The sequence below is a fragment of the Ascaphus truei genome, chromosome 7, assembly GCF_040206685.1.
Source record: "Ascaphus truei isolate aAscTru1 chromosome 7, aAscTru1.hap1, whole genome shotgun sequence".
Lineage (NCBI taxonomy): Eukaryota > Metazoa > Chordata > Amphibia > Anura > Ascaphidae > Ascaphus > Ascaphus truei.
Window position 1 is genome coordinate 97,656,015 of NC_134489.1, and position 25,277 is coordinate 97,681,291.

General features: G+C 48.2%; 1 protein-coding gene across 1 annotated transcript; it reads left to right on the forward strand.

Annotated features, from left to right (window-relative positions):
* The first annotated feature begins 2,322 nt into the window (after positions 1-2,322).
* Positions 2,323-23,756, forward strand: STK11IP (serine/threonine kinase 11 interacting protein). The gene is made up of 24 exons (XM_075609549.1): positions 2,323-2,512; positions 2,760-2,959; positions 3,463-3,537; positions 3,947-4,042; positions 5,963-6,070; positions 7,505-7,576; positions 7,744-7,873; positions 8,183-8,286; positions 8,365-8,451; positions 8,569-8,610; positions 9,095-9,232; positions 9,319-9,388; positions 10,784-11,179; positions 11,718-11,914; positions 13,280-13,390; positions 14,622-14,817; positions 15,545-15,925; positions 16,315-16,427; positions 18,264-18,361; positions 18,453-18,631; positions 18,796-18,880; positions 19,791-19,870; positions 21,652-21,971; positions 23,284-23,756. Exons 1-24 carry the CDS (start codon positions 2,452-2,454, stop codon positions 23,422-23,424), a joined length of 3,480 nt encoding a protein of 1,159 aa, XP_075465664.1. The 5' UTR covers positions 2,323-2,451; the 3' UTR covers positions 23,425-23,756.
* Positions 23,757-25,277: the final 1,521 nt, after the last annotated feature.

Consider the following 25,277-nt stretch of genomic DNA (forward strand, 5'->3'; position numbering starts at 1 on the left):
AGCTGGTGACACTTGTGAGGGGCCCAGCTGGTGACACTTGTGAGGGGCCCAGCTGGTGACACTTGTGAGTGGCCCAGCTGGTGACACTTGTGAGGGGCCCAGCTGGTGACACTTGTGAGGGGCCCAGCTGGTGACACTTGTGAGGGGCCCAGCTGGTGACACTTGTGAGGGGCCCAGCTGGTGACACTTGTGAGGGGCCCAGCTGGTGACACTTGTGAGGGGCCCAGCTGGTGACACTTGTGAGGGGCCCAGCTGGTGACACTTGTGAGGGGCCCAGCTGGTGACACTTGTGAGGGGCCCAGCTGGTGACACTTGTGAGGGGCCCAGCTGGTGACACTTGTGAGGGGCCCAGCTGGTGACACTTGTGAGGGGCCCAGCTGGTGACACTTGTGAGGGGCCCAGCTGGTGACTTTTGTGAGGGGCCCAGCTGGTGACTTTTGTGAGCGGCCCAGCTGGTGACACTTGTGAGGGGCCCAGCTGGTGACACTTGTGAGGGGCCCAGCTGGTGACACTTGTGAGGGGCCCAGCTGGTGACACTTGTGAGCGGCCCAGCTGGTGACACTTGTGAGGGGCCCAGCTGGTGACACTTGTGAGGGGCCCAGCTGGTGACACTTGTGAGGGGCCCAGCTGGTGACACTTGTGAGGGGCCCAGCTGGTGACACTTGTGAGGGGCCCAGCTGGTGACACTTGTGAGGGGCCCAGCTGGTGACACTTGTGAGGGGCCCAGCTGGTGACACTTGTGAGGGGCCCAGCTGGTGACACTTGTGAGGGGCCCAGCTGGTGACACTTGTGAGGGGCCCAGCTGGTGACACTTGTGAGGGGCCCAGCTGGTGACACTTGTGAGGGGCCCAGCTGGTGACACTTGTGAGGGGCCCAGCTGGTGACACTTGTGAGAGGCCCAGCTGGTGACACTTGTGAGGGGCCCAGCTGGTGACACTTGTGAGGGGCCCAGCTGGTGACACTTGTGAGGGGCCCAGCTGGTGACACTTGTGAGGGGCCCAGCTGGTGACACTTGTGAGGGGCCCAGCTGGTGACACTTGTGAGAGGCCCAGCTGGTGACACTTGTGAGGGGCCCAGCTGGTGACACTTGTGAGGGGCCCAGCTGGTGACACTTGTGAGGGGCCCAGCTGGTGACACTTGTGAGGGGCCCAGCTGGTGACACTTGTGAGGGGCCCAGCTGGTGACTTTTGTGAGGGGCCCAGCTGGTGACTTTTGTGAGGGGCCCAGCTGGTGACACTTGTGAGCGGCCCAGCTGGTGACACTTGTGAGGGGCCCAGCTGGTGACACTTGTGAGAGGCCCAGCTGGTGACACTTGTGAGGGGCCCAGCTGGTGACACTTGTGAGGGGCCCAGCTGGTGACACTTGTGAGGGGCCCAGCTGGTGACACTTGTGAGGGGCCCAGCTGGTGATTGTAAGCTCTCGGGGAAGGTATTTTCTTTCCTATTGTCTTTGTACTTATTGTATTTGTCTCTTTTGCAAAGCGCTGAGTACACTGTGGGTGCTATATAAATAAAGATATAGACACATGTGAGAGACAGAGCAGGGGACACTGTGTGTCCTAGAATCAGCTGCAGGGATAAGGAGGGTTACAAGGCATTAAACCATCATGGGTGACTGTCCCTCCTCTTTCTGTTTCACTTCTATGGGATACACATTATGCAGTGTCACCCTGCTATAGGAAATGAAACTGTTTAGTGTGTTGGTGTGCGTGCGTGTTGGTTGGTTGGTTGGTTGGTGTGCGTGCGTGCGTGCGTGCGTTATTGCCGATCACAAAAGCCCTTCACTGCGTCTTTCAGTGGTGTAGGGATGGTCTTATTGGCCCCTTAGGCCTAGTACCACCTTCCTTCGTATCAACCTACAGCATGTGATAAGCTTCAAGGGCCATAAATCTCACCCAGCAGTGATGGGATGAACACACAGGCCCCTAGGCACTTACCTGTCTCTGCCGGCCCCCTGCTCCTTTGGAATCCCAGCGTCAAATGACGCTGCAGATGTCGCACGGCGACGCATTGTCATGGAAACGCGCGTCATTTGATGTTGCCATAGCAACGAGACGCCGTGTGACGTCACGTTGGGGACGTCAGTAGCGTCATTAGACGCCGGGGTTCCAAAGGAGCAGGAGGGCGGCAGAAAGGAGGCGGCAGACACAGGCAAGTGCCTTCCTATTCGGTCCGATAGGCCAGAGCACGGCAAAATTATATGGGGGCGGACATTTTTTTGCAACCCCCAAATTTTGCCGCCTGGGCCTAATAGGAAATCTGACACTGCACACAGGTCATATAATAGTAATAATAATATTTTATGGTTCCTGTGTCATTCTGTGGTGAGGTGACAGACTACATGGGCAGTGAGTCTCTTCTGTCACTGTTTCTCCTTGTATTAAGGAGATATACTCAATGGGTCACAAGTAACTCTGTATCACTCTGTGGTTCTTGCATTGGTTACAGGTAGATGCCGACTGAAGCCTCAGGTTCACTAGTTCAAGCGTTGGCTCAACTGTTACGGGACTATGGTAAGTGATCATCGCTTCGTGTGTGTGTGTGTGTGTGTGTGTGTGTGTGTGTGTGTGCGCGCGTGCGCGCGCGTGTGCGCGTGATCACATTCACTCTTCTGCTCTAAGTAAATTGCTGACAAGATATTTGCGTGAGTGGAATCGGACACGGGTATACATTGCTACCTCCAGTGAGGTGTAACTATTTGATTGCGTTGGCGTTGCTGCTCTTCGGAGTCTGGTTGGTTACCATGATGTTGTGTTGCAGGGGATGCTGTGCTGGACGGTACCCGTGTCCTGTCCCTCCTCACACCATGTCTGCAAGTCGTCACCCGCCTGTTTGAGCAGCTCTTTCCCCGGGGGCCAGGAATGGGGTTCCAGGCCCTGCCAGCTCACCCTGCAGACAGCGTTCCAATCCTACGGACCCAGCTTCTGCTTGACATGCTGCAGAAAACTCCTGCACTCAAGGTTTTGATCCACATACACACACAGTACTGACATACATTGGGCTTCCATCACAAAGCAGTGGACTTGCCTCACTTTGTGAAGAAACCCCATTCTGTTCCTATATACTGTGCTACATCCAGAGTTCTTGCAAGCTGTGGACGTACTGTATGCAGAATGCTTTAACATGATTATATACTGCTCATGCTACAGAAACCATCCGCATACAAGAACTTATAATGGCGATCATGTGTTCCTGATATTACACAGCACTGGCATGCACGTGCATTTATTCTCCGCACGGTTCGGAAAAAGAAAGCTTAATGGACTAAAAAGCCTTCAACCACATCACTGTATAATAATGTTTGTTAGTCCAAGAAAAAGTATTACGATCTTGCCAAGAATTAGCACCTATATACACACAGACGCATTCATGCTCTGCCGCTGGGTGCTCTGTAACTCGTACGCTTTGCATCTTGCTAGCGAGTCACAGTGAGTATATCTGCGGTTTCCCCCTCCTCTCTCAGCTCATTCACCCCGCTGGATCCCCTCGTCAGTTTGATGTGAATATTTTCCCATTCAAGTCCCTGCGACGTTTGGAGGTGAGAATAATGAGCATCTATGTTTGTAATGGTCAATAAACACTGACATAGGGGTTAGACCCTATTGAACACGCGTGTGCTGGACATCCGCAACATCTGAGCGTACAGGGTCAACGTGAGCTTTATGATCTGGCAAATACACAACGCTCACATTTTGTAGCCATTGTGCACGTGTGAAGATGCAGTGTGCATTTCTCTACACTTCAATGTATACCATGCATGTCGGCATCATCCAGGTGTGAACAGAGGTCACACACGGTAATCGTTCACACACAACACGGGCCAAGTGTTCCTGGGAAATGCCCTTGCACACACGGTTTGACACTTCTTTCCCCGAGGGGCGCCCTCTCCACGTGTCGCGCACTCTGTGTTTGTGGGATGTAGGCTGATTTCCGGTTGTCTCTTGCAGTTGCGCGCCCTTCCACCGCACTGTCTCCGCGGCCTGCGGACAGTTTATTCACAGCTGGAGGTTTTAATCTGCTCCAAATGTATCAGCAGCTTGGAGGTGAGTGGGTAGGCAACACTGATGCTATATGTGGGGCCGTTACTGGTATGTATTGTGCATGTGGACGGGAATCATTTACATAACTGTAGATATGTATGTGAGAAGGAACAAATAGACTCTATCAATGTCAGCATCAGTGAAGCGCATACGTTTAATACAGGTAAGTGCTGCAGACACCATGTGCTTCTGGGTGCACTGGTCTGCGTTTTTACCAACCAGATATATATATCTATATATATAAGAAATACGATACCGTTTGAGCGAATATCAGAGGCAGCACTCCACAAGGTTAGTCAAAAAAGTATTGTATTTAGTGTGACATAATAACCAACGTTTCGGTCCTCCACACGGGACCTTTCTCATCACCTTGAGAAAGGTCCCGTGTGGAGGACCGAAACGTTGGTTATTATGTCACACTAAATACAATACTTTTTTGACTAACCTTGTGGAGTGCTGCCTCTGATATTCGCTCAAACGGTATCGTATTTCTTATTTGATCTATACAGGATTTGCACCCACCTTTATATACCTGACGGAGTGCCTTGTTCTCATTTATTCACTCTATCTCTATATATATATATATATATATATATAAGGAAAATAAGACATCATTTGGGTCAACCACATAAAAAATATAAAATATATATAACTGGTTGGTAAAAACGCAGACCAGTGCACCCAGAAGGAAGCACATGGTGTCTGCAGCACTTACCTGTATTAAACGTATGCGCTTCACTGATGCTGACATTGATAGCGAAACACCAGAATGTGTATCGTCTCTCTGACCTATATCAATAGGAAGTAAAATCAGGAGACTGATTATATATTCAACATTGAAAGGGGACAACTGGTTGGTTATACACTTTTATGTAGCACAGATCACTTCTTGTGTATATATAACTCACTTTTGTAATTTTTCACAATAATTATCACACACGATAACATTTATATCATTTATTACATTGATTTATTTACACTATCATGCCAATCCCTAAATTATGAAGTACTCATGCTAACCCTGTGGGGACGTATTAGCATCAACACATTGTGTACCAGTAACGGTCATAATCAACAAATTATCCCTATTTATATATAGGTCTATTTTGCCGTGCTGTTTGAAAATAGGTTTTATTAACTTTTTTTGTGCAGAATAAAATATATATTAGGGGAGATGAATATTCATCTCTTTTAGAAAAATAAAAAATATAGTTCTGATTAAGAGGTAGAGTGCACGCATTAGAGGGATCCGTTCCTTTTATCTACTGTATACAGTAAATCCTATATCCGTGTATAAAGTAACAGAACCCTGTGTGTTGGTATTAAAGCAGCAGTCCAAGCTGCCGTTAAAAAGAAAAAATCCCTTTTAATATGCGCATCAATACAATCCACACAATGATAAGTAATTAGTTAAGTTGCCGATCGATCCGTGAAGATCCGGCTCGGGGGTTCACTAAATGGCTGCCAGTGCAGCAGAAGAGGACTAACGATGCAACGTTCTGTGGGGAAGATCATGTGACCAGGCAGTCACTAGATACAATTGGTGCAGAGCTTAAAAAAGGGGTGTGCCAGAGCCTGTTTCAGAAGAGGAGGGGGATATGATTTTGTAAATGGTTGCTTTAGAAACAAAAAAAATGCTTGTTACATTATAATACATTACAAATGTAATTTAGAGTGGGTTTAAATTTTTTTTTTACAAGTATTTTGTCATAGTACAGAACTGATTTATTAAAAAAAATACATGAAGGATATTGCTTGGCCTGCAGTTGTAAGATGGTGCCTTTGTGTATATATGGTTACATCCTTAAATCTGGATGCAGGAAGTTATATGTGTATGATTGCCCAGTTCTGTTCATTATTCTGTATAGAAGAGGTAATATCTGCATTTGTATGTAAGGCTGCATTCATTCTATCTTCATACAGGAAGTGATATCCCTGTGTGGGGGAGATCTCAGCTCTGCTCTTCCGTGGCTGGAGTTGCACACTCTGAATTTCAGCTATAACATGATCAGCAATTTAGACAAATCCCTGGTAAGAGAGTGTGTGTGTGTGTGTGTGTGTGTGTGTGTGTGTGTGTGTGTGTGTGTGTGTGTGTGTGTGTGTGTGTGTGTGTGTGTGTGTGTGTGTGTGTGTGTGTGTGTGTATCACTTCCCCTATACTCCTCTGTTCTGGAAGGGGGTAATGGGCTCTTCCAGGCCGCTGTGATCACGCACGTGGTGGCAGTCAGAATATGTGATATCGGGCGTTTGATTGGGCAGTTCCCTTCCTTTATTGGTTTGGCCAGCGTCTGTCTCTTTTTATAAACCCGATATATTGTGTGTTGTCAGAATTTGTTGGCCGGTTTGTATCTGCATTTTCATGTGTGTTTGTGTTTGTGTCTGAGAGTTATGATTCCTCCTATATGGCTCTGTCTTTGCAAAGGTTCAGCCCCATGTACCTGGCCAGATAACATACTTCTGTATATGTATTTAAGTCTAGCTGACTTCCCTAAACAAATCTAGCAATGCTATCAGTAAAGATTTGTCTGCTTTAATGATTTGGGGAGTGTATTTAATTTCTCAGGGGGCTTCGGACTGGCGACGTGTTTGTCAATGAAATGTTTTCTTTACCGTTATCGCTGCCCGGTCCTTATTGGAGAACAAATAAAGATAAGGGGCAATGGGGATTGGGGACTCTGGCTGCGTACACAGGTACAGCGCACACAGTGACATCACACGGATGAGAATCAACCCCCCCCCAAGTCTTACTTTAAAAATAAAATCAGATATAGGTAAGTAAAGGCATTGATAACTCACATGAGACCCCTTAAAGCAGCAATCATTCATATATTTTTTATAGGTTTGAAGCAGGGGATCTCTGAAGCTGAACAGCACTAATTTCAGCTGCGAGACCCCCTGATCCTTATCTCCGGTTGCAGCTCCGCACGTTTAAAGGTCCTGGTCACCTGTGCCAGTGGGAAGCCGCAAAGGATGACGTCACGGCTTCCTATTGGCCCGAGAGACATTTTAAGCCGATATTTCAATAGCCCCAGGGAGGGAAGTATCGAAATAGCGGCTTAAATGTCCCGAGGGCCAATAGGAAACCGTGACGTTATTCCTTGCGGCTTCCTACTGGCCCGTATGACCAGGACTGCCCGCAGCGCTGCAACCGGCGCGCCTCACGGAGATAAGTGTCTCGGGGAGCAGAGCGTCTCGGAGTTGAAACGAACGCTGTTCAGCTCCGGGGATCCCCTGTATCAAACCTATAAAACACATCACACGTTCTGCCGCTTTAAACATGGCAGTGGAATTGGATCACTTTGGTGCTAGGATGGATTGCCCCTATAATATTAGTATATGCTACTGTATGTTGTGGTGTGCTTTCATATGTGTGTACGTTTCTTGGTGTTAATTTGTGAGTTTCGATTGTATACCTATACAATTTTTATTGTATTAACTTTTTGCATTTGTGGTTTGTGTGTTTCAGGAATTGTTGAACGTTCTGAAGATTCTGGACTTAAGTCACAATCGGATCAGAGACTGTGGCTCCTATTTAAAGGTGTGACCTTTGACCCCCTACATATGGACAAAGGAGAATTTGGGTGGGAGAGGGTAGAGACAGAGGAATTTTTGCAGCATTTGGGAATGGAGAGCCCAGCTGAGGAGCGAGATGGGTGCTGGCTGTGTTTCCCTTTTAATAACTTTTTTTTTTTTTTTTAACACTAGGCTGTTGCAGAGCTTCAGTACTTGAACCTAGGATATAACCTTTTACTGGCAGTGCCAGAGCTTAGCACGGGATCCAGAACCCAACTCCACAGCCTCATCCTGAGACACAACCAGCTGACGAGCACCAATGGTCAGTCTGTGTGTATTTGTGGGGGGAGGGGGGCGGGGGGACAGACGAACGACATCAGTCACTGTGTGAGTAGTTGTGTGTCGGAAGCACCTATTCCAGCGGTGGCCAACTCCCAGTCCTTAAGGACCACCAACAGATCAGGTTTTAAGGATATCCCGGCTTCAGCACAGGTGGCTCACCTGTGCTGAAGCCGGGATATCCTTAAAACCCGACCTGTTGGTGGCCCTTAAGGACTGGGAGTTGGCCACCGCTGGAATAGGTGCTGGCCTCCCCTGCCTTAGTCTCTCTCTGAATCTGTTCTCCCCCCAGGGTTAGAACAGCTCTCCAACCTGCAGCACTTGGATTTGTCCTATAATTTGCTGCTAGAACACAATCAACTCACAGGCTTATCCCGGCTGCACAGGCTGAAAAAGGTAACGCAGTAATTAATGCAGAGGAAAATGTGCGCACGCGGGTGTAAATAATTAACTTCCTGACCTCTGTCCTCACAGCTCTTTCTTGAGGGGAACCCCCTGTACTTCCACACAGAGCATCGGACACTAACAGCCCAGCATGTGTCAGCCAAAGCCTCTGGCAAGGTGAGTGAGAGGAAGGGGTTCCTCCAGTCCAGGAACAAGTCATTGCACCGTCCTGCCACCTTCTCACGTCATCTGCTACAATCTAACTGGTCTGATCTCTTTTGGGGTTTATTACAGATTTTACTGGATGGGACGTTGCTGTCCTGCCTAGATATAACGGTGAGATGGGAGAACGCTTTGTACGTATGGAGCACTGTTACTCTGTCTGTGGTGGCTAAACTCGGTCCTCAAGAGCCACCAACAGGTCAGGTTTAAGGATATCCCTGCTTCAGCACGGGAGACTCAATCAAAATGAGTGAGCCACTGATTGAGCCACATGTGCTGAAATAGGGATTTCCTTACACCCGGTGTGTCTCGGTGTGTGTGTGTCTAACTAGCACTGCCCCTGCGGCAGTATCGGCATAGCCATGTGTTGCATCTCTCTCTCTGTCGCCACTATTCAATATGCTGTAAAACTGCCTTCCACTTGCTTGAGGAGATTTCAGAATAAAGCTTCAATATTCCCGATTTAAGGAGAACACGACACTACAACATGTTTAATAAGGGCCTTGTAGTCTTACAAGTTCAGTCTCCCCTATTTATGCCGGCAATATTGAGTTGTATAATAAATCCCTCTCTGATCGTTACCTTTTCAACCCCACAGACGCCTCCAGCACCCGGAGAGCGGGGGACGCCTCAGCCGTACAGCTCCGCTACTGAGAGTTCCTGCACTGGGGATCTGACCGACAGCTACTCGGCAGCGGACAGCACCGCCACGCGTCTCCCCCGCAAGAAGTCTAAGGTGTGACGTGCTGTGTGTGTTTGGGTGCGATCTGCAGTAGGTGTGCTGAGTGTGCATAACTCCAACCCCGCTTGTCTCTGTCCCAGGTGAAAGTCCGTAGAGCGAGCATCACTGAGCGCAGTGACAGCGAGTGTGAGCAGCGGGGACAGCCGATTGGTCAGTGCTACTCCACATGCCTTTCCAGCCACTTCCTTGCCATACCCTTGTCCACTTCACCCGGGGACCAGAGTTCGGTGGTACTCTGTGGTCTGAGTTTTTGGTTACTTTTCGTTTACTTCCCTTAACTTCTCAGGCTGAGTCCCCACTGGCGCCAAGCGCGCTCATGCTTGGAGGGCGCTCCAAGAACGAGTGCCGGGTGTCCTGCATTTACACGTGCGTGCGTGCGGGGGGCGAGGAGGGGTCATTGCGAGTAGTTGAGTGTGCGGGAAAGTATCATTTTTTTGTTTATCCAAGCGCCGAGCGCGGGTGAGTGTGAGCACGCGCACAGCGTGAGCGGTGACTTACATATATCTATATATGCAAGTAACCGCCGCAAGCACCGCCCGCTCAGCGCCAGCGGGGACGCAGCCTAATGTAACAAGAAATAGCGATACTTTCAAAACGAACTGGCTTTGGGATACGTTTAAATATTTTTATCAGCCATTAAAAAACAGTCTAAAAACGTTTGCCGCTTTGTTTAATGTATTCCCCCTACAATAAGCAGGAGGCCAGTGCTGCTTCTTATTTGCTGTCTGTGTCTCCTTAATACAGTACTCCCTCAAACGCTCTTTCTCTCCCGTTCTTGTGGATGCTCCCTCTCTTTAATGACACATAATATAACAGAAGAGCTTTATGAGCCCTCTAGTTCCCGCTTGTTAATCTAACTAGAATATAATTAGGGACTCGGCCTGTCACGCATCCGCTAGAGAATCGCCGAATCAGAAATGAAATTGGAGACAGACGTGTGAAGGAGGAACATGCTTTCAAAACACTAGTTCAGGGGGCGGGCCAGCTCCAGTCTTCAAGGGCCACCAACAGGTCTGGTTTTCAGGATATCCCAGCTTCAGCACAGGTGGCTCAGTAGAAGACTGAACCTCTGAGCCACCTGTGCTGAAGCAGGGACTGATTGAGCCACCTGTGCTGAAGCTGGGATATCCTTAACCTGACCTAATAGTGACCCTTGGGGACTGGAGTTGGCCACTCCTATAATAGTAATACCGAATTGAAATATTGAGTGAGCCACTTCTTGTATTAACACGCTAAACCCCCTTTGGTATTCCTGTGGTTTCCCCCAAATCCATAAGTAGTTATTGGCTTGACTGACTGCCTGGAAAAATGAACACATCGTCTGCTTGGCCCCCTCCCCCAAACGTAACACTTTCGGAGTCGGGCAGTTTTCTTGTGACGGGTTTCTTTGCATCTTTTCAATCAATGCCACACATTGTCCCTCTTTAATATCTACCCTTATTATCTGTTGCACTAGTGTCTGCTACAGAAAGATCTTCCGGTCAGGCATCCCCCTAACCCTGCTTTGCTTACATTCTCACTCTGTTTCCCCATCATCCCTTGCAGGGCCGGTCCTGCAGCACCAGGGAGACATTGATCGTATTGACAGTTTCCGGGATCAATTTGGTATTGACTGGCTGCAGTACCGACCTCACCTGGAGGGGGAGCTAAGCCAAGATCTCCCTGCCAGGAACAGCCCTTCCCCTGCCAGACGTTCTCCATCACCTGGCAGATGTACCCCTCCTCCTGCAGTAGTAAACACGGACCTTCCAAGGAGCAGCCCCCCTCCTGCCCCGGACAGTCCCAGTGCTGGCCTGACTACTTCCCTCAGCCCAAAGAGCAGCGCAGCAGTGGATGAGCCTGCAGCTGTAGCTCAGGCCATGGAGAATGCAGACAACGTACTGGACGATCCATTGTGGGAGCAGCAAGAAACAAGGCAACAGGAGGAAGAGACGGTAGATGGTGAGTTGTAAGCCACTTTGATTGTGTGTAGTGCACTTCTCTTCTATTTTGCCAACTCTCTTCACTTGATTTATAACCTTACATCCAGCTTCATTCTATCCCCCCCCTCTACCATGCACTTTTAATCTGCTTCTGTGTACATGTTTTTCTTTTTGACACTTGTGCTGTGATGCTGTTGCATGTATCCACTACCCTGTGGAGACATCTTCCTCCCCTGATAGTTCAGAAAATACTTTGGACCATGCCTTTTATAAGGTGATTTAGTATAAAACTATTATTATTTGATTACATTCCCAATAGAGGTAGACTTCACCAACCTGTAAGTTAATTCAGTTACAAAAAAAATAGGAGACAAATGAGCATTTTGACATTAAATTATGAATTGAAGTCTTGTATAAAAGCTCTCCAGGTGAGAAGTTTTGGTAATTATGAAAATCCTGATTTCATTGTATACAACTGAGACCCCTGAAATATAATCACATTGCTCCCTTATCTCACTCCCCCGTTATCATTTGCTGACCCCCCCGATACCCCACAGATGCCCTGTGCTCCCCTGTAGCAGTGTGCCCGGTGCTGGACGGACGCCCGCGGGATCCGGACTGGCCATGGGTTTTCTTGCGGGTAACTTGCCAGTTCCTGCTGGAGATGGATCTGCAAGACGGACGGGTGCTGCTCAGGAGGGAGCTGCGGAGTTTGCAGGACATCCAGACCTCTGTGATCCTCTGGAACTGGAATGTGAGAACCTGAGAGGAGGAGGAGGGTTGTGGTGAAGCTTAAAGGGCCTGGTTATCAGTTCCCTCTCTGGCTTTTATATGTTTGCACATGGCAGTTGTTTGGCACCCTCAAACTCTCTCTGCAACGTAAAGAACTCTTTGCTGCTGCAGGATCCTGCAACACCGTGCAGCAGAAGTGTTAGCTCCCCCAGTAGTGTGGTTATGTGTTGATAATCCCTCTCCTTTAGTCCTGTGTAGCTTTTACTAGAGATGGGTGGCGACTTTTCCGGTGGAATTAGATTCCGCCGGGGATTGCCGTTTCCTTGCAGCCACGAAAGGGCAGATCTGTGGGGAAGGAAGTGAATATGGCAGGAGTATAAATGCTTTTGGTGTTGGACTCCGTTATCTGCGGAACGGATTCCGCCGGCGGGATCCACAGAAAGCCGCGCGCCCAGAGTCCGCTGGCGGATTCCTGGGATTCTGCTCTGATTTAAGGTGAAGCAATCCGACTCCGGGTTTTAATTCGCCACTCGGATTGGACCCCTAGACCCTGGGGAGAATCTGCCGAACGGATTCACTCCTCTCCAGTTTTTTACAGCCGCCACAAAGTCTTTTCACAATATTTCAAACGCTCCGGGTTGGCGCCGCAGCCTGATGGCATCTGGGGTGATAAGGAAATTGATTTTGAGGGCAGTGTTGTGTCTAACACACACGGGGAGGGTAGTTTGCCTTAGACATTTCTTGGAGACTTTATTCCTCTATGCCGCCTCCTTTCTGTCTGTCTCCTCTCTGTCTCCTTTTTATTTTTCCTGCCTCGGGGGTCCCCGACGGCTGTCCTTAAGAACTTCCCCCAACAGGTCACGTTTTTAAGGATATCCCAGCTTCAGCACAGGTGGCTGTCAATGACTGAGCCACCTGTGCTGAAGCAGAGATATCCTGAGAACCTGACCTGTTGGGGGGGGGAGTCTTGAGGGCTGGAGTTGAACCTGTGTCCTACCTAGTGTAAGCCATCATTTTCTCTCTCTCCTCTCTCTCTCTCTCTCTCTCTCTCTCTCTCTCTCTCATCCTTTGCCTCTATTTATCGGAGTCTCTTGGCTGAAAAACTGGTACAGAAAACGGCACCAGATTTATCCAAGAGAAGGAATTCCATTGAAAGCAATGAGGTTGTTTTTCTTTTATAAATCTGCTATATTGTTTGTGCCCCAGTTTCACAGCTAGGTTAAACCCCTTTTGTCCCATTTTAACAATTTCTTTCCCTTCCTCCCAACCCCCTTTTTTCTCGCCCAACTCTGGTACTGTCATTCATGCCTTCCATCTTTCTCTATCCCTTCTCGCCCACTGTCATCTTCTCACCCCCCCCCCCCCCTTGCTGCTTGTGTCCTTTCAGGGGGAGGAGCAGGAGCTGCCCACACTGTCCCTGAGCTTTGACTCTGTGTGCGAGGAGAAGCAGTGTGTGTGCTATGTGGTGCTGGACAATACCCCACAGATCTCCGTACAGGTGAGACCTACCATGAGCTTCACAGAAGCTTGGTCACCGTGATGGTATCTGCCATTGACTTGAGTGGCAGGTAACACGCAATCGTAGGCCGGTTATGTTTAACTGAATCCCCCCCACCCACGCCCCCATAGAACCAGCCTTCAATCCACAATGTGGCAAACTCGATACCCTATAATTCCCATATGAAACCTGCTGGGGTGTGTAACGACAGATCCTTACATAAACAAGCCCTAATGCACATTCTGACATCGCTTCATATATACCTCACACGCGTATTTAATGCTGCAATCCAATATCGTGCTAACTATCTCTTAATAGAACATTGTAGATGCCATGCGGCATTAACCCTTCCAGGGCACAGGCTCTGTACTCCCGGAGATTTCTTTCTCTTTCATTTAAGCACATTATTCTCAGATTTATCCAATATTTCCTTTTTGGTGTCTGGTATACGATGTTTGTAAAGCGCTGTGTACGTGGCCCGTGGTCTATACACCAGTATATCTGTGGCACTCCCTCACACTCGGTATACACCAAGCAGCCTCTCTCCCCACTGTCAAGGCAAAACTGAAATCCCACCTCTTAAATTAAGAATCCCAATAGCCTGCACTCATGGCTACCTTCCCACAGTCACTCCTACCAACCAATGTGGCCAAGCTCTGCCATCTACTGCAGGGGGGCGCAAACTTTTTTCCCTGCGCCCCCCTGCCGGCTGTCCCCTCACTCCCGCGCCCCCCCCAACCCCAACTTACCCTCGCTCCGGCGTAATGACGTCACGTTGCCATAGCAACGTGACGTCGCATGACCTTGCGGCGTCATTTTGACGCCGCGTTGCCATGGCGACGCCGGGAGGAAGCCGCCGGAGCCACGGGTAAGTATGGTTTACAGAGGCCCTGCAGCTCCCCCGGCACTTAATTTAAGTGCCTTCGGGAAGCGCGCGGGGCCTCTGTAAACCCTGCGCCCCCCGTCGGCAGTCTCGCGCCCCCCCTGGGGGTCACGCCCCACAGTTTGCGCACCGCTGATCTACTGCACTTATTCCCTCACCTGCTGTCTCCATAAGTCTCCCAACATACCACTTAGATTGTAAGCTTTCCGGGGCAGGGATTTCCTTTCCTATTGTCTGATCTTCTTGTACTGTGTTGTCTCTCTTGTAAAGCACTATATAAATACAGATATAAATGCATATTTCTCCCACCCTAAGCGGCCTGTCTCCCCACTTCTCGGTGTTTTATAGACATTGCTGCAAGTGCTGCGTCCCATGCTGGAGAGGAATCGGAAGAGCGATCCCAGCGCCGAGGCCCTGAGGCTGCAGTGTCTGAAATGCAGAGCGGAATACAGTCAGCAGGATGTCGGCAGCAGTATCTGCAGCACAGACACGACACAGCAGAGCGGGGACGGCTCCCCCAGCACATGGCACAATACCGCGACAGGTGACTGCACAGGTTTATGTATAGGACCCCTTGTGTAGCAGCTGCGTTGGTACAGGGCAAAGAAACGCGTTTCCTGCACTGTGTTGCAGGCCTGTTGGGAACTGGAAGGATTCACATGTGCTATTTTACATTAGCTGTGAAGTCGCGGGGTCTCCTCTCGCGATGTTTCACTGTAAACAAACTAAATATCTTATACTGTACCTTACTGTGGGGGGGGGGGGGTGTAATTCTAGTAGAATAGTTACTCAAACAAGTTTATAATGTTTCTTTCAATAAAATGCTTTTTTCCATTGTAGTGAAATAATAAACGGTATATAGCCGGGGAGTGCTGCATTACTGCGGTATGGGATATAGTGGCGTCTCCATCACCGAATACTGATATTTAATCTTTCAATGCCTGGCAATCTGTTGCAGGCCCTTCCAGCACTGAAGGAGTTAAGCCAAGTTGACTTAGCTGTGTAGAGCAGAGATGGCCAACTCCAGTCCCCAAGGGCCACCAACAGGTCAGGTTTTCAGGATATCCCATCTTCGGCACAGGTGGCTCAGCCTAAGACTGAGCCACTGATTGAGCCACCTGTGCTGAAAATGGGATATCCTGAAAACCTGACCCGTTGGTGGCCCTTGGGGACTGGCGTTGGCCACCTCTGCTGTAGATGATCCGCAGCTTTGTGCGTTGTGTTAACGTGTGTCAGATTGGATCCGTTACTGTTGTGTTTGTACGTTGAAGGAAACGCTGCCTGCCCGTCCTGCGGAAGTTGCCATATTATTCTGGCGCCACTACTTCAGAACGGTGACTCCAGTACTCCGCTGCCATGCGCGCCCCCAGGAGGTGGGGAAGAGGGAGTCAAGTACTTTTACCTGGGAGAGGAGGAGGAGGAGGACAGCTCGGGAACAGGCAGCAGCTCTATCACTGCTCCAGCGGACACGGAGAGCACCGTCTTCTACAGCTTTGATACTGAAGGGCCCTCTATCCAGGGACTACAGCCTCCTCCAGACACCAATGGGGATAGCCTCACAGGGAGTTACCGATATGGGACCCCAGGATCACCAACCCCTCCCCAAACCCCGAGCGGCTTCCTCCCCGAAGGCAGATGGCAGATTAGTCCAAGTGAGTAGTGAAATACCCTCCGTCGAGGTGTGGGCATTATTTCTCGGCCCGTAGTGCGTGTGTGTATATATATAAGGTGGGATATTATTGGTGTGCGATGGGAGTTCTTGGTGTGGTCCTGAGTGAGTCTGTGTTTGGTGGTCTGGATTGGTGTGTCTGTATATGAGGGGTTATACACATGTGAATTGAATTAGGGTCTGTTGTCCATATAGTGCTCGTCTATATAAGGCACGTGGTTCAAAAGTAATCACCTGCGCGTGGAAGGTATTCTTGATGAAGGTGTGTATGTTTCTTGTTCTGTGTTATGCAGTTTAAGGTGGATTTTTGCTTTGGGAAGGGCTGTCTTCTACACTTATTATACTTGTGTTGTATCTCTTCCCCCTCCCCAGGTGTGAGTCCTGATCGCACTGAAGATTTTCGGCTTGTGGATCATCGTCTCAAACTCTTCCTGGATATGGAGATCCTTGGGGGGGAGGCAGAGGAATTCCGGTGTTATATGAAGGTGAGTGCACCCTACGCCTGACTGGGAATCAAAGGATGGGCCAACAAAATATACACCCTCCTTTTAATAAAGATCCGACACAAAGCTTCACTTGGCTGAGATATGGGTCCCAAATATATGTGTTATTGATTGTTAATGTGTGTGCGGCACAGCCTCTCCATCCCCAACGCATTTTATCCATCCTTTGTCTCTGGCAACAAGGCAGTTACTTGGTTGCATACCACAACTAGTGCACTTCTGGAAGTGGGATATTACATCTGTTATGCAGCAGTGATGAAGGGGTTAAGTGAGACAACAGAAAATTTCACGTTGACTATAAAAACCCACCTCCACACGCAGGGACCTCCCCCTACGTGCCCTGAAGAAGCGTTTTTACACGTGAAACGCGCGCGTCGGCAGTTCTCTCTCTGCACACGCGGGAAGCTTGTTTATTTAAACATTAGAGTCTAAGGATATTGATCCGCCTTACCGCAATTCAGCTTCCCTAGCTGTGCTTGTTTGACACGGGATCGCGCTGTATACCAGTACCGCGCGACTCTCTATGCTTTCAAGGAGTCTTTGCTAAACCCACCTTACAGACAGGCATGTCCTCGAGCACATCGGCACTGATATAACCAGGATCAGTGCTGATGTAGGGGACTATGCGATTACCAGTCAGACCGGCTCCCCACGCTATCATTGAGTGCATATATATTGCTCAATACTCTGAGGGGAAGGGGGGGAGGGGTGTTATGGGGTATTGACCTCATCCTATATTAACCCCTTGTGTACCCCACCACATTTGGCTGTATTTGCTAGCTAGTGTATCTCCTCATTGATGAGCAGCCTCCCAGCTGCTCATGTGCATGTAATTAGCCCTAGTAGTCAGTGCTACCACCATACCCACCCTCTCTATACTGTGGGGGGGGGTGTCTTCACACTAGCCCCCACCACCTACGCAGTATACCATTCTGCCAAGTGTAAGGGTGACTACAAATGTGCTGAGAGTGTGCATATGTGGCATTTTAGATATTATTCTATCTGAACTATTAGATGCTATACACAAACATCTTACAATTACCCACACCATACTGACAGTAGTGAGGGAGTGCCTATTTGGGCTTACATCACCTCCAAGGTGTATGGGTAACTACATGTAGATGCCTTAGCCTTCTGATACTGCCTTAGCCTTCTGATACTGCATTATCACACTTTAGTGCTTGACTATTAGTCTGCGCAGAATAGTATGGGCAATTTGTGTCCTCTATAGAGATTTAACCTTGTCAACGCTGGTGATTATATAGCAACCAGTGCAATCTCTATCCGGGGTAGATACATTTAGGTCTAACCTTACGCATTATATACCAGATATTAGAGTGTATCCATTAGAGCGCACTACACGCCACGATACACTCACATAGAGACAGTCTCTTAAGTGGGCTTTCTCAGACTCCTTTCCTGCATTACAGGTAGCTATAACATATAGCTATTGATCCCGAATATCTATCAGGGATCATACCATATCTACCCACCTAGATCTGGGTAGGTTACCAACAGATACAGTCACGTGCTGTTCTATAGAGTATTTAATTACGTTTTAACACCCCTTTTTTTATTCATTAGTTATTAATAAAGTAATTTTAATATTATCATTATACATTTGTTGTGAAGGAGTGCTAGGAAACTGGGTTCTTTTTCTCTTTAATTACACTATCCATCCTTTTTACCTGCTTGCTCGCCTACCTCCTGCTTCCGATTTCAACCCTCCCTCCTCCCCCCCCTACTGCTCCTCCTGTGTCTCACCACCACCTTCTTTCTTTGCTCCCCTACTTAACCATTCTCTCCGTGTTCCCGCAGGTCCCTGTTGTTCGCTTTGGGAAAGCGGGGGAGTTCTGGGCTCTCGTCGTGGTGTCCAATCACGAAATGTATTTCCTGGAGATCACTGGAGATACCAGGTAACGGAAACGCCGGGCAGCAGCGAGGGTTTTGGTGTACGTTTTCCCTGCAGAACGTGGACGGGTAATTTTGACGTGTGCTCTCCTGCAGGGGCCCTCCCTGTGATTGGCTACAGCCAGGCGACACCCAGAGCCTCACCTCCCTCTCTCACCTGCACATGGGCTTGCAGCAGCAGAGTCTGCACCTTGGATTTGATGGCTACGGAGCGGCGTACACCCTCTTGACGCGGAACCGTCACAGCTGCACAAACTTCAGTAAAAGCCTGCTCGGTAAGGGGAGCAGCTGGTTGACCTGAGGGATGTTGTGTGGAACAACCTCAAGGTGTTAGAATGAGGATCCGGAGGGACTCCAAATTGGGGGGGGGGAGGGGAGAGTGTTGTTACCTTTTGGGGGTGTTGGGAAACACGGCAATAACCGTTTTTATTAATTTTAGAAACTCTATCAGAGTTACCCCCACGATATCACAGTAACCTTGTATACAGCCCCGAGGAAAGCGTCACGGCGCAGCACCGCCTGTGGTAAGTGAGAGATTCCTGTCCTAGTCTCCACGGTCACCATCTTCCCAATATGGTGCTCTCCTCTGTCCCTGCCTTCCTTTGCTCACTATTGGGGTTATATCTCCAGGCGAAACAAACTGCATCAGATCAAACAAAATCCTACTGGTTTCCATGGATTTTCTATTTATATGAATTTTTATTTATTTCCCCCCCCCCGAGTTTCACCACCTTCCTTCCCAAATATTCTCTTAAACTGTTCTGTCTTCCGCAGAAAAAAAAAATTAAATATAACATTTAACGATGATCGTTAAAACACAAATCACAATAATTAAAAAGGGGATGGGGTGGAAAACATTATCACAGAGTAGGGATAAATAATTGGGGACCCTATTACAGACGGTATCCTTGTCATGCTGTTATCAAGTGGGTTTGATTCTTGACTAGCTACTTATTGTTAATTGAAGCATTCTTTGTCTTAAATCTCCCCAATTATTTATCCCTATTCTGTAGGAATGTTTTCCCACCCCATCACCTATTTTTTTTAATTTTTATTATTGTGACTTTTATGTTTTAACAATTCTCATTAAATATATAACATTTTTTCGTGGTGTCCACTCTTGTGATTTTTGCTTCTGGAGGGCTTTGCTTTCTGTCTTCACTTGAATACCAATCACAGCGCTGAACTAATCACGTTCTATATATTTGATTATTGGTTGCACACGTTTTTGGCTTTTAGAACTTTCAAGTTGATCAACTTCTATTTCTGTGGTTTTGTTCTGACGACCCCCCCATCCCCCCCTATATAAAACAATGTGTCTGTCCACCCTGCCGTCTGCTCTTCCATTCATGCCTTCCTTTGCCCCTTCCCTTGTTGTTTTACCCCCTCGCCTTGTCTTGTCTTTCTCACTGGGGCTCTCTCCTCTTTCCACAGGCCTCTCGTAAATGATGTCCTTGGGGCTAAAAATAAGAGTTCCCCAGAGTTCCTGTATCTTCTGGCATTTTTCCTGAGAGGTTAGGAATGATTTTTAAGGTCTCTCTTATGTGTCAGGGGCACGAGCCGTCAGGCGCTCCGACCCCAGCGCACGCGGAGTGACGGGGCCGTAGCCTCCTCATTAACACACTTGTAGCCATAGAGAATGGAATCCAAGATGTATCACTCATTGAATGTACCTAATGTAGTTGATTGTTTTGGCTGAGTCTCCATGGTGTCTAAAGAGGCAACTTTGTCCTCCATGACCTTGGCGTTTAACTTGTGCTGTGTTTTAATCTCTCTTTTTTTTATACACATTGGATAAGTGGATTTGGGTTCTGTAATGTCAGAATCCATTTGTAGCGGTTCCACAGGGTCCCAAGACTGCAGGTCCCACAATTCAGTTTATCATTGGAAACTGTTACAAGATGTCAGCGTTAACTCAGTGGCAACTTGTTTGTGGCAACCTGTTGGTTACAGTGATAAATAATGTGTATATTATATCCGGGGAGCTCAACTCCAGTCCTCAAGACCCCGCTCTCCCACCCCCCCCCCCCCCCCCCCAACAGGGCAGGTTTTCAGGATATTCCTGCTTCAGCGCAGGGGGCGCAGTTAGTCCCTGCTTCAGCACAAGTGCCTTAATCAAAGGCTCAGTCTTCGACTGAGCCCACCTGTGCTGAAGCTGGAATATCTTGAAAACCTGACCTGTTGGGGCGGGAGTGGGCACCCCTGTATTATGATAACCATTTCTCTGCCCCCAAAGAAAAAGATTTCATTCAACGGTTCCTTTAAAGCAGGTTTGTGACCCGAGATATATCGTTTCTCCAATCTGGTCGCCAGGGTCAACCCAGCTCTGGCGCCCGATGGAAAACGACGTCACAAAGAGCTAACATTGCAACTTCTTTATTGGGAATCCCGTGGCTGTAATTGTGCCACGGGAAGTGCCCGCTCCAGGGGGACCTCACGGCCAAGGTACAATTGAAAAGAAAATAGTTTCCTGCAGCACTGAAGCCGGTAAAATCACTAAATTTCTCAGATTTAAGGATACAAGTTTTAGGGCCCCTGGGGCTGTGAGGTGTTTTTTTAACTGGGCAAGTAAAAAAATGGTCCATGTTTACCAAGTGGTGCTATCCTACAAGTTTGCCGTTTGGCCCATTCACTTGAATTGACCATAATATCTCTTAAAGCAGCAGTCCAAGCTGCCATTTTTTATTTTATTTCCCTTTAATATGTGCATCAATACAAATCATTGTGTGAAAAGTAATTAGCTAAGTTGCCGATCGATAGGCAAATATTTGGCTATGGGGTTCACTAAATGGCTGTCAGTGCAGCAGAAGAGGACCAAAGATGAAAAGTTCTGTGGGGAAGATCATGTGACCAGGCAGTCACTAGATACAATTGGTGCACTGCTAGAGCGAGGGCGGGGCTCAAAAAGGGGTGTGCCAGAGCCTGTTTCAGAAGAGGAAGGGGATGGGATAGGATGTGACTTTGTAAATGGTTGCTATAGAAACAAAAAATGGTTGTTACATTATAATACATTAAAAATGTCATTTCAGAATTGTATATATTTAAAAAAAAATGCTACAAGTATTTTCTCATAGTACAGAACTGATTTGTTTAAAAAAATAATGAAAGAAAATACACACACACACGAATATTGCTTTGTCTGCCGCTTTTAATGCGTTACGCCACTTGGTAATTATGGATGTTTTGTGTTCAGTGATCATACAAATTTGATGCCCCAGGCCTGCTCACATTAGGATTCATAGGGTTAGTACGGTGATCATCTTCCTCTAACCATCCCTCCCATTCCCTCTCTTAGAGGATGTTATTAAGGCTCGTGAGCCGGCCTGTGCAAACTCGGACTCTAACGTGAACCCGTGTAACACGGCGTCCAATGCGGCACTGTCACAGGGAGCTGCCCGAGCCTCGCCCGTCTCCCTGCTGCTCACCCGCACTCACATGTACCTTCTGGAGGAGACCCATCAGTGGCTCCACTCGCGCCCAGCTGCCACGAATGGCTGTCCGGAGGCGGCCGGGGACGCGGTGCAGATGAAGGAGAAGCAGCCGATCAGCAACATCAGCTCCGTGCACCTGTTTCGCTCTGCAGCTTGTCACCTCCGCATCCAGCTTTATAATGAGGTGCGTGGCACACGCATCCGAACTCTGCGCTCCAGTGAGAGACAAAGAGGACTAATTAAAAGGGAGACATCGCTGCAGTAAATTGCTGGGCAATTATTTGAATGCCCCCCTGACACTGGATGGGGTTGGGTAAAAGATACTGACACTAGTGCTGTGATTATTTCCTAGCTGGCTGTTGAGCGGTTCCCCTCCCACCAGCCTAGATAACAGCAAGGTGGGACTAGGGGTTCCTCATTAGAGGTGAAAGGCAACAGAAGATAAGAACATAGAGAGGGAGGTGAGCGGAGGCTGCTGAGTAATTATTAAAGATAATGGGCGTTTGAGAAGGCTGGGAGGAGAGTAATAGACCTGCAATTAGACACTAAAGGTATCCCAACTCTGCAGTGCATCACATTGCTTTAACCGTTTCAGTGCACTCCTGCTGCCCTCTGTCCCATAACTGTAACCACCAGTCCTGCCTCTCACTGCAGGGCACGTTTTAACCCCTTCAGTGTTTAAAGGGCCACTGGCGCATAGCTCTGCAATACATTGCTGGCATTTTGAGCATTGAAGGGGTTAAAGAGCTGTGTTGACAGGTGAATGGATCGGAAGGTTCCTTAGATCTGAGCAAATTCAGAGGGTTCTGTGTCAGAGAGTTGTGCGCAGGGCGTCCGTGGCCAATAAAAATGTCTTCGATAAGTGAAATGGGACGTTTTGGTTCATTAAAGCTGCAATCTCGCCACTTTCATGTACAGTGTTACAGACATGCTCCGGTCCCATTGCGTATGTTAATGCCGGGTATGCCTGTACTGACATAACCGAATTCAAACCGGGGGCCCTCTGGAGCTGGATCGCATTATGTTTAGCTGCAGGGACTCCACCGTTCCCGAGAGACCAGTTTTATTGTTACCGGTGTTCTTCCTGGACCTTTAAAAATGGCCACCGAGGTCATCCAGAAGGGAGCCGCAGTGTCCTCCCTCCAAGGACGTTGCAACTTCCTATTGGCCTGCGGGGACCTAAAGGGATGAGACGAATACCTACAACTAAACCGGTTAGTATCACAGGAACGGAGAGTCCCTGGGGCTAACAATAGTCCAGCTCTGGGGGGGGGGTGTACTGGGGGTCGCTGCTTTAAGCTTAAAACAGCGCAAACCTGCAGAGGAATAACTGCAACATCTTTAGTACCTACCACAACCGGGCTTCATTATTTTGCATTCGTTTAGAAGGATTCCCAGGGCATCGACCGTATGTTGCTGTGATACTGTATGTACAGAGAATGGTTTGCAGTGGTTGCTGCGTGGCGCGTTTGTGACACTGTTCCTCTCCGTCGCAGACGCAGCAGAGTGAGAGCGCTTGGCTCCTGTGGACAGAGGACTCGGAGCTACCTGCCGAGATTGTGGAGTGGCTGAGAGTCCCGTGGGAGGCGGAGTACGATATCCACTTCAACCAGATCATCCATGACACCGTGGAGTGACGCTTCCCAGAGCCAGGGAGGAGGGCGAGATGGGGACTGTTTCCGTCACCCATTTAGACGCCTCCCGATCTGTTGTGGGCTTGTGTTCCTGGCACGTGCATACTTCCCTTCTAGGGATACATTACAGGGAACTTATATTGCCAGAGCACACTGCCCTACAAACCTGTTCCCTTCCTTCTCTTCTCTGGAATCTGTATATCATGGATAAGAATTGTTTGGAGGAGTGTGCGGTGGGAATGGAGATTTGCACTTTTTTGTTTTTTGTTTTCTATGTTCTGAACGTACTTGTTTTAATGTAATGTAATAAAGTTTCTACTCTGTTTTAAAGCTTACCCTATAGAAATGGTATTTCTTTTCTGGGGACCTAGCAGTGTGCACACACTTCCACAGTGACCCCCAACCCTGTTACAAGGGGGGGGGGGGTTAAGTAAAAAATAAATGGGAACCAAAGAGTAAACCCCATTTCCTCATTAGTTTTTCAGCAGCTTGACCCTTTTATCCCATCATATATCCTTGTTCACTCCTTGCTTCTATCTTTTAGTGTGGGGTAGAGCAGGGGTGCTCAACTCAAGTCCTCCCCAACGTGTGTGTGTGTGTGTGTGTGTGTGTGTGTGTGTATATTATGCACTTGCAGAATGTTTCAATATAATGTTTAGGTCTGTAAGTACATGTAAAATTACATTGTAATAAGCTGCTGACCCTTCCTCTCCTAAAATGTTTTCTGATCTGACCCCTTTTGGAGAACTGGATAAAAAGTCCCTGGGTAGAGCATCACCAGTTTGTAGATGGTACTGGAATAAAATGTCTCATTTGCTTTTCTTGCTTTTGCTGTCTCGGCAGAATATTTTGCATTCCTTTTTAGTGACCTCCTTCCTGGATATATTCTCACATTTCTAGGAATTTCATGAGGCGCCTGCAAAGTATCGCAATGCGTTGCTGGATTTCTGGCCCCTGGGAGTTCGTTTCACTCCCGACCCCCTTAGTTGCTCCCGAGCGTTACTGCAATTCTCTTTTTTTTTTTTTTAATTATTTGCTGGCTTACATTTTCACATCAGTAACCATACAACGCCAAACAGAGTTCTGTTGCCTTTACTATTTTTAATCCAATTGCTACCACCACGTTGCACCTCATTTTATTAGTAGAATTTATTTGTGCCAAAATATGCTGCATATCTATTATAAGAAAAATGCCAGAATGTGGGACGGGAAGAGATGAAGCGTCGGGAAGAGAGCCCTGTGGTTGTAAAGGTTACTCACTGTCCAGTAAACATCTAGTAAGTTCTTTTTGTTGGTATTGGAAGATAGTGGGTTTGATTAGTGGTAGAGCCTGGAGACAATAATAGAACACGTTTAATTTGTATATCGATGATGTCCATTTATTCCCATTCTCTCCCGCCCCATCTCTGTGCTGACTTGCATTTCTCACGCTCTCAACTCCTGCATTTCCTTAAAAGTTGTAGCATAATCCCCTTTAGCAATTTGCGTAGTTGTATAGTGAACCGTGATGTTCACAAATCCGGCGCTGAACAGCATCACGTAGTATGTCATGAAAAAAGGGGGAATAACCGAGTCACAGGCTGACCTCCAGATATATCAAGCGTGAGAAAGCAAATGTCTTTGGATAATTGGCTTATATGTAAGCAATAGTGCATCAGGTCATAAAACTCACGATTAACAGGAGGGCCCGGCGGTATCCCCACAAAGTCTGGAAACTCGTCCGGTCTTCCTCACCACGATCCAGCAGCGTCTCCTCCGTCGCAATGGGTGATGGGGACTAGGTGTAGTCTGTATCCGGCTGTTGTCCCAGCAACCCGGCGTGCTACCGCTGGCGTCTTGCGTAGCTATGGTGCTCC

Bases quoted from the DNA above. Each gene is read 5' to 3' on its own strand.
- STK11IP (XM_075609549.1), top strand. From the start codon at position 2,452: ATGCCGACTGAAGCCTCAGGTTCACTAGTTCAAGCGTTGGCTCAACTG. The intron at 9,389-10,783 runs GTCAGTGCTACT...CATCCCTTGCAG, and splicing joins GCAGCGGGGACAGCCGATTG to GGCCGGTCCTGCAGCACCAG. The intron at 18,881-19,790 runs GTAAGTGAGAGA...CTCTTTCCACAG, and splicing joins ACGGCGCAGCACCGCCTGTG to GCCTCTCGTAAATGATGTCC.